Here is a 16,098-nt window from a genome sequence, read left to right as displayed (position 1 = left end):
GAAAAACAAGAAATGTAACTAACTTATTACATCAACTAACTTAACTGTCATATAACAGTTTCTTTATTTGATTTTAGCATTTTTGCTTCACATGATTTTAATTCTAATGCTTCAATTTGTTCTTGGATATTCCAACACCCCCCCTCAAGAGGGGAATGGATATTAATCATTCCCATCTTGCGGACTAAATGATGAAAATTAAGAGAACCAAGTGGTTTAGTTAATATGTCTGCCAGCTGATGTTTAGAAGGAATATGGATGATCTTGATCAGTCCTTCTTGTAATTTTTCTCGGACCAGATGGCAATCTAGCTGGATGTGTTTTGTCCTCTCATGTTGAACAGGATTTGATGCAATTTCAGAAGCTGGTTTGCTGTCAGTGTAAAGCAAAACAGCTTGTGGATGGGGAATATGTAAGTCAGCCAGTAGATACATTAACCATTGAATTTCACATGTAGTAGAGGCTAGAGCTCTGTATTCAGACTCAGCTGAGGATCGACTAACAGTTGGTTGTTTCTTTGACTTCCATGAGATGAGAGAATCTCCAATAAACACTGTGAAACCAGTGACACTTCTTCTAGTATCAATACATCCACCCCAGTCACTGTCTGAATAAGCTTTTAAATGAAGATGAGAATCTGCAGATAAGAAAATGCCTTGTCCTGGTGTTGCTTTAATGTACCTGAGAACCCTTTCAGCAGCTTGAAGGTGCTTGGTACTCGGTTTAGCCATGAATTGGCTTAATGCTTGTACTGAATAAGATAGGTCAGGTCTGGTTATAGTGAGGTATAGTAGACGGCCAACAAGTCTTCTATATAATGCAGGATCTGGCAGAGGAGGAGATGAATCATTGACACTCAATTTTAGGGTAGATTCCATAGGAAAGGCTATAGGTTTACATCCTGAAAATCCACTGTCTTGCAAGATGTCTAAAGCATACTTGCGTTGGCACAAAGAGATGCCTTTAGCTGATCTAGCCATTTCAATCCCCAAAAAGTACTTGAGTTCCCCCAAATCTTTTATTGTAAAAGAATCATGTAGAAACTGTTTAACAGTAACTATATCATCAAGATTATTAGATGCAATGATGACATCATCAACATAAATCAAGAGTGCCACAAAACTGGTTGAATTGTGTCTGATGAACAAAGAAGAATCAGATTTTGCTTGAGTGAAGCCAAACTGTAGCAAGGATGAAGACAACTTAGAAAACCATTGTCTTGAGGCCTGTTTGAGACCATAGAGACTCTTTTTGAGTTTGCAAACTCTAGGATCAGTTGGTGAGGAGTACCCTGGTGGTAACTGCATGTAGACCTCTTCATTCAAGTCTCCATGAAGAAAAGCATTGTTTACATCAAGTTGATGTAAATGCCAATGCTTAATTGCAGCAATTGATAACAAAGTGCGTACTGTTGTCATTTTAGCCACAGGGGAGAATGTATCAAAAAAATCAAGGCCTTCTTGTTGAGTGTACCCCTTTGCCACTAATCTAGCCTTGTATCTTTCAATTGTGCCATCAGCTTTGTATTTAACACGATAAACCCACTTACATCCTATTGCAGTCTTATTTGGAGGTAGAATTGTAAGTTCCCAAGTTCTATTTAATTCAAGAGCTTTAATTTCTTCTGACATGGCAGTTTGCCATTGAGGATGTGAGCTAGCTTGTTTGAAAGTTTTAGGTTCAAAGGTAGAAGATATAGTAGAAATGAAAGCTCTATGTTTAGGGGACAATTTTGTAGTGGAAAGAAAATGTGCAATAGAGTATGGCTTACCAGGAGAAGGAAGATAGCAATGGAAAGATTCCTGAGATGCTGAAGCAGGCTTGACCATATTACCACAATAGAAATTCTGCAAGTATGGGGGAGGATTCCTTATTCTTTCAGATCTTCTGGGATTTATATGTTCATGATTTATTTGAGGAATAGAAGGTATTGAAATATGAGAGCTGGAAGGTGAATGTGAAGGTGAGACAGGAGGTGAATTGGAAGATGCTAGAATAGGAGAAGGTGAGACAGAAGGTACTGTAATTGCAGAAGGTATTGCAATGTCAGAAGGTGAAATAGTAGGTATTATATGTTCAGAATTTGAAATATGAGGGACTGTATTGTCAGAATTTGAAATGAAAGGTGCTGCAATATCAGGAGATGAGATTGAAGGCACTGCAATATCAGGAGATGAAATGGGAGGTACTGTGAAATCATATGGTGAAGGAAAATCAGGAAATATAAAAGGTGTATGATTGGTGTTTGGTATAGAAGGAAAGATAGTTTCATGAAATACAACATTCCTGGAAATGAAGATTTTAAGAGTAAGGAGGTCAAGTACCTTATATCCTTTGATATTAGGTGGATATCCAAGGAATAGACATTTTGAGGCTCTAGGTTGAAATTTTCCTCGACTGTTTTGAATTGTGCTAGCAAAACATAAACAACCAAAGACTTTGAGGTAGTTGTATGCAGGTGGTTTTTGAAAAAGAAGAGCATAAGGTGTATTATTTCCTAATACAGATGATGGAGTTCGATTAATGAGGTGTGTGGCAGTTAACACACATTCACTCCAATATGATAAAGGTAATTTTGACTGGAAAAGGAGAGCTCTAGCTACATTTAACAGATGCTGGTGTTTTCTTTCAACTCTACCATTTTGCTCAGGAGTTTCTACACAAGATAGTTGATGGATCATGCCATATTTTTGATAAAGATTAGGCATGTTGAATTCTTGGCCATTATCTGTTCTAAGTGTCTGAATTTGAGTATTAAATTGGGTTTGAACATAAGTAATGAAATTGATGAGTAAGGATCTGGTTTCTGATTTTGTTTTCATAAGATAAAGCCAAGTGAAACGTGTATGATCATCCACAATTGTAAGGAAAAACTTGTAACCAGAATGTGAAAGAATTGAGAAGGGACCCCAGATGTCACAATGCACTAATTGAAAAGCTTTATTTGCATTGCTTTGTGATACAGGAAAAGACAATTTCTTTTGTCGAGCTAGGGGACAAATCTCACAGACATGATTGTGAGATGATTTTATACAAGGATTAAGAGAGCTAATGATTTTCAATCTGGCAGGAGAAGGATGTCCCAACCGAGAATGCCATATGTTAGGACTGATGGAAGAGGTGTTGGCCAAAAAAGAATTGGTTGAGTCATGTAATGTCTGCTGTGTGTTATGAGGAAAAATAAGGTGGTATAGGCCAGCTCTAACTTCAGCAAGCCCAATCATCTTCCATTTGTTGATATCCTGCAAGACACATTTAGATTGAAAAAGAAACAAGGCAATAGAGTTTTCTTTAGTCAATCTTGAAGCAGAGATAAGATTGATATGAAAAGAAGGGATGTAAAGGGCATTATGTAGCACTAAATCAGAAGAAAGTTTGACAGTTCCTGTAAAAATAATAGGAACAAGTTGACCATTTGGTAAATGGACTGAAGATGGTTTGGTGGGTATTTTTATTGAAGTAAAGAAGTGGGGAGAACAGATCATATGATCTGTTGCTCCACTGTCTAGTATCCATGGAGAATTCAAAAAATTAACAGTTGAACAAGCAGTGAAATGATTACCTGATGTGGAGGCAGTATTGACTGCAGAATTAGAATTGATAGGTGAAGTAGACAAGCTATTGGCAAGAGTGATCAGATTTTGTATTTGCTCTTGAGAAAAAGGCAAGTTTGGGATATTTGAATTTTGCTCCAGAGAAGATGCAATGTTTACATTGGGCAATCGTGTTGAATTGAATCTTTTTCCTCGAGGGCCTTTCCATCCTGGTGGATAACCTATGATCTGAAAGCACTTGTCTGCAAGATGTCCAGAAAAACCACAATGGGAACAAGTGATTTCAGATTTTCCTTTGAGTTTGCTGAACTTGGAAATATTGGGATAAGCTTGTCTTGGTGGTTGTGTAGCAGCCATAGCATGAGAATCAAGAGGAAGACCTACTGCATTTGTCAAAGATCTTTGGCTTTCTTCTTGGAGCAGCAAAGAAAAGACCTTCCCCATTGATGGTAAAGTAGAAAGAAGCAGTTGACTTCGAATGGCTGAATAAGAATCATGTAAACCAACCAAGAACTTCATCACATAGTCTGCTTGTTGGCGATCAGCAAGATTCTTTAAGATGGCACAAGTACAAGTGTTCATAATTCCACAAGTACATTTAGGGAGAGGGCGATAGCTAATGTATTCATCCCATAAAGTTTTGAAATCACTAAAATACTCAGTGATTGAGTTTGAGCCTTGAGAAATAGAGCTTAAAGATTTCTCTAATGTAAAAACTCGTGGGCCATCACTTCGAAGATATCTAACTTTTAGTTCATCCCAAATGTCAGATGCAGTGTTAAAATAGAGAAGACTTCCTCGAAGTTCCTTTGCAATTGAGTTCATCAACCAAGACAAAACAAGATTGTTTGCTCGCAGCCAAGCAACATGAAGTTTTGTGTTATCAGGACTAGGTTGAGGCAAACTTCCATCAATAAAAGCAAGTTTGTTCTTTACAGAAAGAGCAATCGAGATTGATCTACTCCAAGCAACATAATTTGCACCATTGAAAAAATCAGAAACAAGAAGAGCTCCAGGATTATCACTGGGATGGAGATAGTAAGGGCTGGATGAATCATCAGATGGATTCATTGAAGATGAAGATGAAAAAGAAACTGCCATATTAGCAGAGGATTCCATAGCAACAAAGAAAGCAGCAAGAAAGCAGCAAGAAAGCTGAAAGATAGATCAAGAGAGCAGCGGAAATTTTATACTCGATGATACCATGTAAAATATGTAAAACAGAAACAGAGAAAAGGAAGAGAAGGAAACAGAGAATAGGAAAAGAATGAATTGAATTACTTGAATGAATACTGCTTTACATCACATCTATTTATATACACGTATTGGCATTGTAAGCTATCTGATTTTACTATATCAGATACAAGAAAAACAAGAAATGTAACTAACTTATTACATCAACTAACTTAACTGTCATATAACAGTTTCTTTATTTGATTTTAGCATTTTTGCTTCACATGATTTTAATTCTAATGCTTCAATTTGTTCTTGGATATTCCAACACAGGCAATGAGCTTCCAATAAGTTGTACTCTAGTTAATTTTTTATCCAACATTAGCCGGCCTCATGATTCCTAAGGTCTACTTGTCCAATAAGAAGGTCTTAAAAATCGTCAAAATAAAATTCAATAAACAAAAAGTCAACAAGAATTGTGGAAAAATATTATATTCTTTGAGGGTAGATAAAGATGTGACTTGTATGATTCCTTGCAACTGATAAAGTGTTGGAAATGCATAATTAAGTTGTTTAAGTGAGTGATATGTTTCATCAAATATGAGTTAATTACATATCAAATTTTAGTACCGGACTCCAAATCAATTGATGCCAATATTTTGCACACAAAAGTTTCACATTTGCCTCTAAAATAATTAAACACTCGTATCATACTTGTGTGTGCAAGGCATTTTTTGAAACAAAGACATGATATTCCCTTGAGAGCAGGGGGCATTATTGGAAAGGAAGTGTGCTAAATCCGAAGGTAAGGAGAAAAGATTAAGATGTGGCCTACATGAACAAATTTGATGAGTGGACTCCAGAGGGGGGCAGGTGCGGCACGGATAGAGAATGAAAAAAAAAATGCAGAGTATGTCTACGGGCTACATGCTGGAAATTAGAGAGAGAGGCACTGGAATGGTAGGGGAACGTGGCCTTCAGCAGCTCTTGGACCGCAACAGATTCACGCATGGGGGAGAAAGAAATGCAACACAAATGTGGCATCACGGAGGGAGAGCAGAGTCACGCCCGAGCAGAGGACGGACGCCCTTTTTTTTCTTTTTCGGTTCACATTTTGCTGGGACAGATTTCTTTTAGTATTTTTCGTTTTTGATTTCTTTACTGGGGGGCGATGGCATTTTTGGGGAGCCCAATTTTTTTTCCTTTCCGTAACATTGTTATTGTTCAGCTTGTTATATTTATTCTTCTGCAAATTTTGTTTAGACACCAACTTCAAATGTTAGGGTTTATTCTTTTTGGGCATTTGGCTAATCTAGAGATGATAGACTAGACTTTTAGCTTGAGATTTAGGGAGTAACCCATGACTGTTTTGGGTTGGATTTTCTTCAATGGTATGTGATTTTAATGATTAACTTGTTGGATTATATTTCATTTTATATCTAGAAATGATTGAAGTTCTTTGTTCTTGATTTAGCTCAGTTGTACATGTAAATGCACAATTGATACTTGAACAAATAACAAGACTTTGATGGTTTTCTTTCACTATTTTATAGTTGTAATATAATCTGTCAAGACATTTTATTAGGTCAAAAATTGTGGTTCATTGCTATATTATCCAACCATGATTTCTAGGAATAGGAAAATGGTTAAGAGAAGATGAAAAGAGAAGTAAATCCATCCCTAAATCAGCGGGCATATGATTGTTCATTGTTAGCTAAGAGCGTTAAAAGTGCATATTTCATATTTGGTAATTATTTTGGTGTTTGGTTGGTGGCAGGGGATTTTCTTGCCCTCTAAGTTGATTTCAAAGTAGCATATGTGTTTAAAGTTAAAGTTTGTTTGTTATAAACTCGTGCTAAGTGGGCAAGAAACCCGTAGGCCCCTCGGAACCATCTTAGGTAGTTGTCGAGCCTATGAACTTGTTCCTAAAGGCAACCCGCATGAGGTCATGGTTAGGGAGCTAGGAGGTTGTTCCTGAAGGTAACTCGTTGGTAGCAATTATGCTAATCCAAACCATAAGTGTGAGATTGGCAAATTTGAGCCAAGTACCCTGATATTCAAGATTGTGTTTGGTGGGAATTTGTTTTCCGAAGTGCTCAAGTGTGGCTTGGAGATTCCCCATTTATCAAATTTTTCCTCCTCTCTCTTTTTACTAGAACTAGGCAAGGGCTCGAGGTGCCTAGGTGAGGCTTGTGGGCAGCCCTATATCTACATACCACTACAAATATCTAATAAGTTATGAACTTGCCTCATTGGTTCTGGGGTTTGTTTTTTTCCAGACCAAACTTTTTCTACTATTTTCACATAATCCTCCATCTTTAACCAACTTGCCTCAAATCTAAACAAAAACTTCCTTTTCCTTCTTATTTTCTCAGCCTTCAGAACAGTCATTAGCATTGGTTTATAGTCAGAGTATCTGGCCACCAATCCTTCCACCACAAAATCTTTAAACATGTTTCTCCACTCATTCTTCATTACATATTTATCAAGTCTCTCCTTAGTGAAAGAATGATCTAAATGACCATTACTCCATGTGAATAAAGGACCCACACAACCCACATCAAACAACTAATTAAAGCTTCCCTGAAATTCCTCATTTGACTTTTTGCTCTCAGTCTCCCCTCTACCATCCCATTTCGTGTCATGATTTCATTGAAATCTCCTATCACACACCAAGTTAACCCTTCTCCTGGCCTAATTCTTGACAATAAATCCCAAGAGAATTTCCTTTTTGCTATATCTAGATGGCCATAAAAGCCACTGAAAACCCACACTCTCCCATCATCCTCGCGAACTTTTACATTCACATGCCATTGAGAGTAGCTTATCAGTCCCACTTCTTTTTAATCCCTCCAGAATAAAACCAAACCCCATTTTCTACCCACAGGATCTATATCCAACCACCCCTTCATCTTTAATCTTTAAACTCTCCACTCTACTCCCCTTAACCAATGTCTCAATAAGAAACACTATTTTTGGTAACTTTTCCTTAACAATAATGCTAAGGTCTTGAACTTTTCGAGGGTTCCTAAGCCTTTGACACTTCCAACATAATAGATTCATAGCTGCTTGCGAGGCTACTTCACAGCCTCCGCCAATACCTCCACCAGCATCCCCCCCCCTCCTTTTCATTTTCTACTCCAATTCTCTTCTCTCTACCACCATCTTTGATCCCTTTTTAACGAGGAAGTAAGACTAAGTGGTTTATCTACTACTCTTCTACCCCTCGCCCTTCTCTTCCACCCACTACCCGGCTGTTTGGTCTCCTGCTTGACACTCCCTTTAGTCACCCCTGCCTTGATCTCAGTATTTTTTACTTCACTGCCCAACATCTTACTTTTTCCCTCCCCTATTTTTCCTCCCTCAACCGTTATGATTGTTTTTTGAGTATCCAACTTATCCACCAGTCCCTCCCCTCTAGTGCTTGACCCCTCTTCTTGCCCCACTTTCTTCATTTCCCCTCCTACCTCAGTGTTTTCTCCCAAACCCTTCCCCTCCTCTTCTTCCATTTCACCCCCCTCTACTACTGTTGTAACTTTTACTGCGTCCTCCCTTACTACTTCAAAACTAGACTCAAAATTTTGTGAATTACCTTCCCCCCTCCTCTCTACTCTTTTTCGATTTACTGCTGGAGCTCTCAGCCATGAGCCAAATTGGTTTTTCCCTCCCAGTTGTTCACCACCATTGCAACCCTGTTTATTATGACAAATAAAACCACAACAAAAACATATTTTTGGTAGTTTCTCATATTTTAGTGGAATCCACATTTGTTTTCCCTCATACAGTATTGTTCTACACTTGGCCAGAGCCTTCGATAAGTCATATTCAACCGTCACTCTTAAACATCTTCCCCAAGCCATATTGCCCTCCTTACTGTCCACATCCACCACTCTTCCGATTGAATTTCCAATCGACTCCCCCAATCTTCGATTCATCCCCCCAAACGGCAAATTAAACGGCCGAATCCAGAACTCTTTTTTGGAGAAATCAATTAAGTGCGGCTGAGTGCTTCCATCGAACACTATGAGTGTAAGCAAATAGTTGTCAAACACTCCAAGATATCTATCAAGCACCTTATTTCTATCCCCCTGCATAGAAAATGTAATCACAAAGCAGTTCACCCCGATCTCATAGAACTTCATCTGCTTGTTAACTCTCCACAACTTCTCCATCATAGATCTTACTATATTCTTCCCTCCTGCTCCTTCAAAATAGAGTTTCCCCACCAAACTCCTATCTCCTATTTTCTTCAATTCCTCCAAATCTCCAAGATCCACTACGATCAAAGTAGTCTCCTCTTCATTCAGATTCAGGCAATCACATATCTCTTCCAGGTCATCCATCATCCTGCCCACTGTCACCGACGAATGCACCTCCTCCTATTCACTCGGAATAGATCAGACTAACTAACTTCACTAGAATTGCCTTCTAGAAGACAATAGAGAGAAGATTTCTTTGCAAAGTAGACTTTTCATTTCATCCCATCTTAATTGTATAACCAAACGAATCCAAGTGGATGGATTTCAACATTAACCACCATTTACAATGCCATTTCAATAAGCATCCTGCATTGAGATTTTCAATACTTACAACAACGTCTAATTGAGGGGTCATGGTTTGTGCTAATCATGTCAGTCATTCACGAGAAAGTATCCTTGGCGCTTTAAGTACCAAATTGGGGTTCCTTCTGCTGCATGCTCCGCTGCAATATCTTTCTTTTTTCACTTTGACCGTTCTGTTTTATTTCTATCAAACTAAAATTTAATATTTTAGGTATATTATTTCTCACTTTATTTTATTTCGTATAATATTTTGATAGAGGAAATTTAAGTTCTTAAAAATATTTATTAGAAAAATAATATTTACTTTTATTTGGAGTCATTGTTAATGCGGTTTACTCTCTTTAATTAAAACATTATATACACTTTTTTTGTTGTTATGATTTCTGTGAAATGCCTATTTGCTTTAGGTTTTGAATTTATTTTTTATTTTTTTACTCTTCCATCACGTTTTTTATTAATTATTATTTTGCTAGTGGTATTCATACAGAAATCTAATTGGCTTCGTTCCCACCGGAACTCATGGTTGAGCCTAGAACGCCCAAATGTTATTGGTTAAGAAGGGCAAGCAAAGTGTGCCGTTTGTAACAATTTTTATTAATTCAATAGTTTAAGTCAGATAATTCATTATTTTTCATTGGAGAGATTAAGGATAAGAAACGCCAAAGTAATTAGATTCTATACCCAAAATTAAATATGTTCATCTACCTTTTTTTTATTTATGGATGCAATTAAAGATGATGCTCGTTTAAAAAAGTATATTAATTGGACGGTGTGGGATTGACATCAATGGAGTCTATGGCCTTGTTTGGACAAGAGACTGAGCACAATTGTTAATTTCTTTTATAATTTTATTCATCTATATCACTTAAATATAAAATAATTTTTAATTTTAATTTTTCAACTTTCTCAACTAATCATTACCTAATCCTTATTCAAACAATCTTTTAAATTTATATTATTTTTATTTAACTTTTTTTCTATACCTTTTGAAAATTTAATAAAATATCTTAATTTAAATAATTTTACCATTATTCAGTTGGTCGAGCAATTTTACTATTATTCAGTTGTTCGAACGAGTCCTTACTTATGAACAAAAAGATCCTAGAACAGGGATCATTCCTCGATTACAAGAAAACCCGCGTACTCAATACGTCAACTTTTTGCAGACAACAAAACCTAACCTTTATCAAAAGGAATGGAGCACCTTCCACTTTTTGCCCTACTTTTCCTATTTCGAAAACGCTTTTTTAATCGAATTTTACTACGCATAAGTAAATTCGCATACTAATCTATATATCAATATTAATTCCTTTATATTTAAAATTTAAATTAGTATTGTTTTTAATAAAATCTATTTTTTTACCAATCACATTAGATTGATGCACATATTAGTGCGCAATTGTACTTGCAACTAGATTTTTCCTTTTTAACCTATGAAATATACCAATAACGTGTATCGATTTCTTTTTAATGATTAAAGAATTTATATATATATTTTTTAAAAATTATTTAAAAATATTTGAGGAAAAAAAAAATCAATTGCAATTCTCCATTGGAAATATCGGTTGGAACTATAGGTGCTGTTAATGTTATTTTCAATTTATTTATTTGTGGTAGGGATTATCTCGTGCAATTAGTATTATCATCCCGTTAATGTTAGGAAGAAGTACCGTTTTGTTTTGGTTTTTCCAGGACTCATGAGAGCATTGTGTCAACATGGCATCTCTTGAAGTTTGAAGAAGCTACTAGCAAGGAAATTGCCAAAACGTTATCGAATATCTTTCTTTTAATAATATAATGCAGCATTGATTCAATGACTTCACTGTCCTCAAGGAAGTTGCCATTAAGATACCATTAATTGGAACGTAAGATGTAGAAAGAATGATGGACTTGTCTTTTTAAGGAGAGTCGATGATGTCCAACTCTCTACATCCAGTAAAGTAGACTCATCAGGCATTACTTACACACGTACACTGACTAATTTCTTCCATGGCCTTATCTACAATCTCTTCTTCAGTCACCTCTTCATGGCTCTATGATGTTTTCTTGAGCTTTAGAGGAGAAGATACCCATGATATTCTTATTGCCCATCTCTATTGTGCTTTGACTCAAAAGCGAATCCCCACCTACTTAGATGAGGATGAACTTAGAAGAGGTGATGAAATTTCACCTATACTTCTCCAAGCTATAGAAGGTTCAAGAATTTCCATTACTGTACTCTCTAAAAATTATGCATCATCAACATGGTGTACGTTTGGATGAACTATTGAAGATTCTTCAGTGTGAAAAATCAAAGCAACAACGGGTTCTACCTGTGTTTCACCATGTAAATCCATCGGATGTACGCCATCAAAGAGAGAGTTTTGGAAAAGCATTGGCTAAACATGCTAAGAAATTGATGAATGTAGACAAGAAGAAGTTGCAGCTGTGGAAGGCAGCCCTTCAAGAAGTTGCCAATTTGTCAGGATACCATCTCAGAAATGGGTATATCTAACCGCTTTTATGCCTTCCATTCAAGATTGCCTTTTTGCCCCCATTCTATGTATAAATCATAATTAGTCTGAATGATCTTGTCCAATACGGAAGAAATTGATCATCACAAATCAACAAAAATATATAAAAATCTAAACTTTTGTAATTTGGCATTTTGATGATCGCCAACTAAAATACATACATAAGATAGTATCACCTAATTAAAGAAAATTCATGTTTATCATTTTTTCTTGTTTATCATTTATTAAGCATTGATCAATTTTCGAGAAAACCAAATAATTTTAAATCTAATTAGAAGACTGCATTTTGAAGCATTTAATATGGTACCAACATCTAATATTTTGTCTAAATATTTAAGTTCATTTCTAGGACAGTATAAAACTCACAAAGTGATCATAGTTGGGATAAAATAATTAAGAAAAACAATAGACAATTATTTATTTTCTGGCTCATCACAGAGACAATACTCTAGGATTTCTTATGTTATTTTATTTTTCCGCTATAAAAAGAAAATGAAATTATGTTGCTTGTATTTCATGTGAGGAGTACAAGTCATTAATTGTTTTTTTTTTTTTCATTTATATATGTATGCACACACGTAGGAATGAATCAAAATTCATTGAAGAAATCGTTCAAGACGTCTCAAGAATTGCAAATAATCATTTATATTTAGATGTTGCCAAGCATCCCATTGGATTGAAACCTCATGTAGAAGATGTCAGTTTGCTTTTAAGTGTTGGAACGAATGACATAAGAAATGATAGGAATTTTTGGAGTTGGGGGAATTGATAAGACAACTCTAGCCAAAGTAATTTATAACTCGATTGCTCTTCAATTTGAAGCTAGTTGTTTTCTCCCAATTGACAGCGACACTTGGAATCAAGTGAATCGTTTGGTGCAACTACAAAAGATACTTCTTTCTAAGATCTTAGGAGATTGTAGAAGTTTGAAGGTTGACAATATTGATACAGGAATCAATATGATAAAGCATAGGCTTCATTCTAAAAGAGTTCTTCTAATTCTTGATGGTGTAGACCACTTGACCCAATTAAAAACATTAGCAGGAGCTTTAACGGTGCTTGGTTCGGATTTAACGGAGTTTGTAGAACAGATCATAAATTATGCTGAGAGGCTTCCACTAGCTTTAACGGTGCTTGGTTCGGATTTATCTAGTGGAAGTGAAAGTGAGTGGATAAGTGCAATGAATGAGTACAAGCAAATCCATCACCAAGTTATTCAAAAAATACATCAAACAAGTTATGATAGATCAAGTGAAAATGAAAAGAATGTTTTTCTTGACATTGCATGTTTTTTCAATGGACAATGGCTTGACGATGTCATTAGAAAGATACTAGATAGTTTTGGTTTTTGCCCAAACTTTTCGATCCCAAGACTTAGGGAGAAGTGTCTTATTACGGAGTTCGATAGAAGATTGCAAATGCATGACTTGTTACGAGATATGGGTAGAGAAGTTGTTCGACAAGAATCGCACAAAAATCCAGGAGGACGTAGCAGATTATTCTTTCATAAAGACATTCGCGAAGTACTGGAGAATGATATAGTAAGTTAGATCAAAATCTCTTTCAATTAAACATTGTTTCTTTAGAACATGTGACATATACATGTGTGTGTGTATGTATAAATATATGAATAAATGAGTAAGTAATTTTGTTTATTTTGTTGGCTCACTTAAACATGCATTGTCTTCTTATATAGGGAACAGATAGAGTTGAAACAATTATTATGGATTTTCCTGAAGGTGATGATGTCGTCCACTTGAGTCCCAAGGCCTTCGAGAATATGAAAAGACTTTGATTATTTAGATGCCGCAATGCACACTTTTTTGGAAAACCTAATTGTCTACCTAATTCAATAAGAATGCTTGATTGGCCTAATTGTCCTTTACAATCTATGCCATCTAAATTTCGTGGAGAAAAAATCTTTATTCTACGAATGCCCGATAGTTGCATCCAGGAGATACGCTTGGAATTTAAGGTAAAATTATTATTATTTTCAATATTCCTTTATTTAAACTTTGTTTGATGTTGTTTTCTTTTTAATAGAATCTCACGATTATGACTTTCTGTATTGTGAATTCTTAATGAAAATTCCAGATATTTCAAGGTGCCCAAATCTGAAGGAAATATATATTAGTTTTTGTAAAAAGCTTGTTGAAGTTCATGATTCTGTTGGATTCCTTGATAAGCTTCATGAATTGTGCCTTTGTGGATGTTTCAATCTAAAGAGCTTTCCAAGGGGACTACAGTTAAGATCTCTGGGATTACTTGATCTTAGTAATTGCTCAAGCCTTCAAAACTATCCTGAAATCGAATGTGAAATGAAACATTTAGTCAAAGTCGACTTATTTGGCACTGCAATAGAAGAATTGCCTTCATCCATTGGGTACCTCACTGGGCTTGTAAATTTAAACCTAGGTAGCTCTGTAAACCTTAAGCGTCTACCAAGTAGCATTCATCAGTTGAGATCTCTAGAGTTCATTAATCTCCATTGTTGTCCAAATATTATAAGTTTTGGGAAGGAGGAGGAGTTGCATAATAGACAACCCATGCCCAATGTAGCATCTACAAGCTGGGAAAATGAAGCTTCAACGGGTGCAGAATTACTCCCGTTGCCGTCTCCAACAAATTCAACCACTTCTCTTAAATTGCTTCCACAAATGAGGAAGGGGATAGACATCTTTTTTGTAGTTTTTTAGAAGCTAGGCTCCAAACATCCTTGGTTGAGACACAGCTCCACATTGCATGCACCACTGATTCTTTTTCCTTATGGCATATAGGGCATAGTGGGTGATCCACTATCCTTTTCTTCTGTAGATTGGTTTGAGTTGGGAGGGCCTCGAGACAAGCTCTCCATAAGAATACCTTGTCACCAGGATGTACCTTTAATTTCCATAGGTGTTGCCACACTTCCCTGAGATTGTTGCTGCAAGAGGCTTGGCCCTTCTCTGCTTGATCTTGTGTCTTTTCCATGTGATAAGCACTCCTTATTGAAAACCTGCCATTTTTAGTCCCTACCAGATTATTTTATCCTTAGCGTTCATGGAACTTAGAGGGGTTTGCAGTATCAATTCGGCTTCCTTTTCCTCAAACACCTCCCTCACAAGTGTTTCCTTCCATTGATTTGAGGTATGGTCAATTAGTTCAGAAACTTTTGCTCTGCTATCAAGCTGTGTCACCGGACTCAAGATCTTTCTAGGCACTGGCTGACTAAGCCATTTTTCCTACCAAATTTGAACTTATTTTCCATTACCAATCCTCCAACAAGTTCCTGCTTTCACCACTTGTCTAGCTGCCATGAAACTTCTCCACATAAAGGATGGTTTTGAACCCAGCTTGGTTGACATGAATGAGCTATTTTGAAAATATTTGGCTTTCAAGACTTTAGCTGCAATTGAATCAAGTTCTTGTAGTAGTCTCCAGCATTGTTTAAAGAGCATGGCCATGTTGAAGCACTCGAGGTCCCTAAATCCCATGCCCCCTTCAAATTTTGCTTTTCCCATTATTTTCCAAGAAATCCAATGGATTTTATGTTCCCTCTCCTTCTGGCCCCACCAAAAGTTATTGATGACACTATTGATGGAGTGCAGTAAGGTCTTGGGAGGTTTGAAAACACTCATTGTGTAGGTGGGGAGGGCTTGGACTACTACTTTTATGAAAATTTCTTTCCCAATTTGAGATAGGCTTTTCACTTTGTATCCACTAATTTTCCTTCTGATTGCATCAAGAATACCTTTGAAAGAATTATTTTTGTTTCTCCCCACAATAGATGGCAACCCGAGGTATTTTTCATAGGTCATAGAGGATCTCATTCCAGCAATTGACAAAATGTAGTGTTGAGTTAACCTGGAGGTGTTCTTGCTTAATATAATGGAAGTGTTGTCCATATTTAATCTTTGCCCTGAAGCTTCTTCATAGACTCTCAGTAGATTAAACAGCCTTCCCCATTCAAATGCATTGGCCTTACAAAACAAGAGGCTATCATCAGTAAAGAAGAGATGAGATACTCGAAGTGGGCCTCTTGCTATTGGTACTCCATGAATTGCACCAACTGCCTCAACTTTTCCAATGAGCTTGCTAAGTGCTTCTGCACATAGGATGAAGAGGTAAGGTGAAATGGGGTCACCTTGTCTAATACCTCTTGTAGGGTGAAAGACTTCTTGTGGTACTCCATTGAACATAATGGCATATGAGACAGTTTCAATACATCTCATCACTAGGTCCACCCATTGATGACAGAAGCCCATCTTATGCATAATTTTCCTAAGGAACTCCCATTCAATTTTGTCATATGCCTTG

General features: G+C 36.5%; 1 protein-coding gene across 1 annotated transcript; it reads left to right on the top strand.

Moving 5' to 3' along the window:
• The first annotated feature begins 11,278 nt into the window (after positions 1-11,278).
• Positions 11,279-14,717, top strand: LOC122296980 (disease resistance protein RUN1-like). Its single transcript, XM_043106770.1, has 6 exons — positions 11,279-11,503; positions 11,562-11,773; positions 12,650-13,343; positions 13,499-13,541; positions 13,897-14,486; positions 14,580-14,717. Exons 1-6 carry the CDS (start codon positions 11,279-11,281, stop codon positions 14,715-14,717), a joined length of 1,902 nt encoding a protein of 633 aa, XP_042962704.1.
• The last annotated feature ends 1,381 nt before the right edge of the window (positions 14,718-16,098 follow it).

Source organism: Carya illinoinensis, chromosome 15 (assembly GCF_018687715.1).
Source record: "Carya illinoinensis cultivar Pawnee chromosome 15, C.illinoinensisPawnee_v1, whole genome shotgun sequence".
Classification (NCBI taxonomy): Eukaryota; Viridiplantae; Streptophyta; class Magnoliopsida; order Fagales; family Juglandaceae; genus Carya; species Carya illinoinensis.
This window is presented reverse-complemented; position numbering and strand designations above follow the sequence as displayed.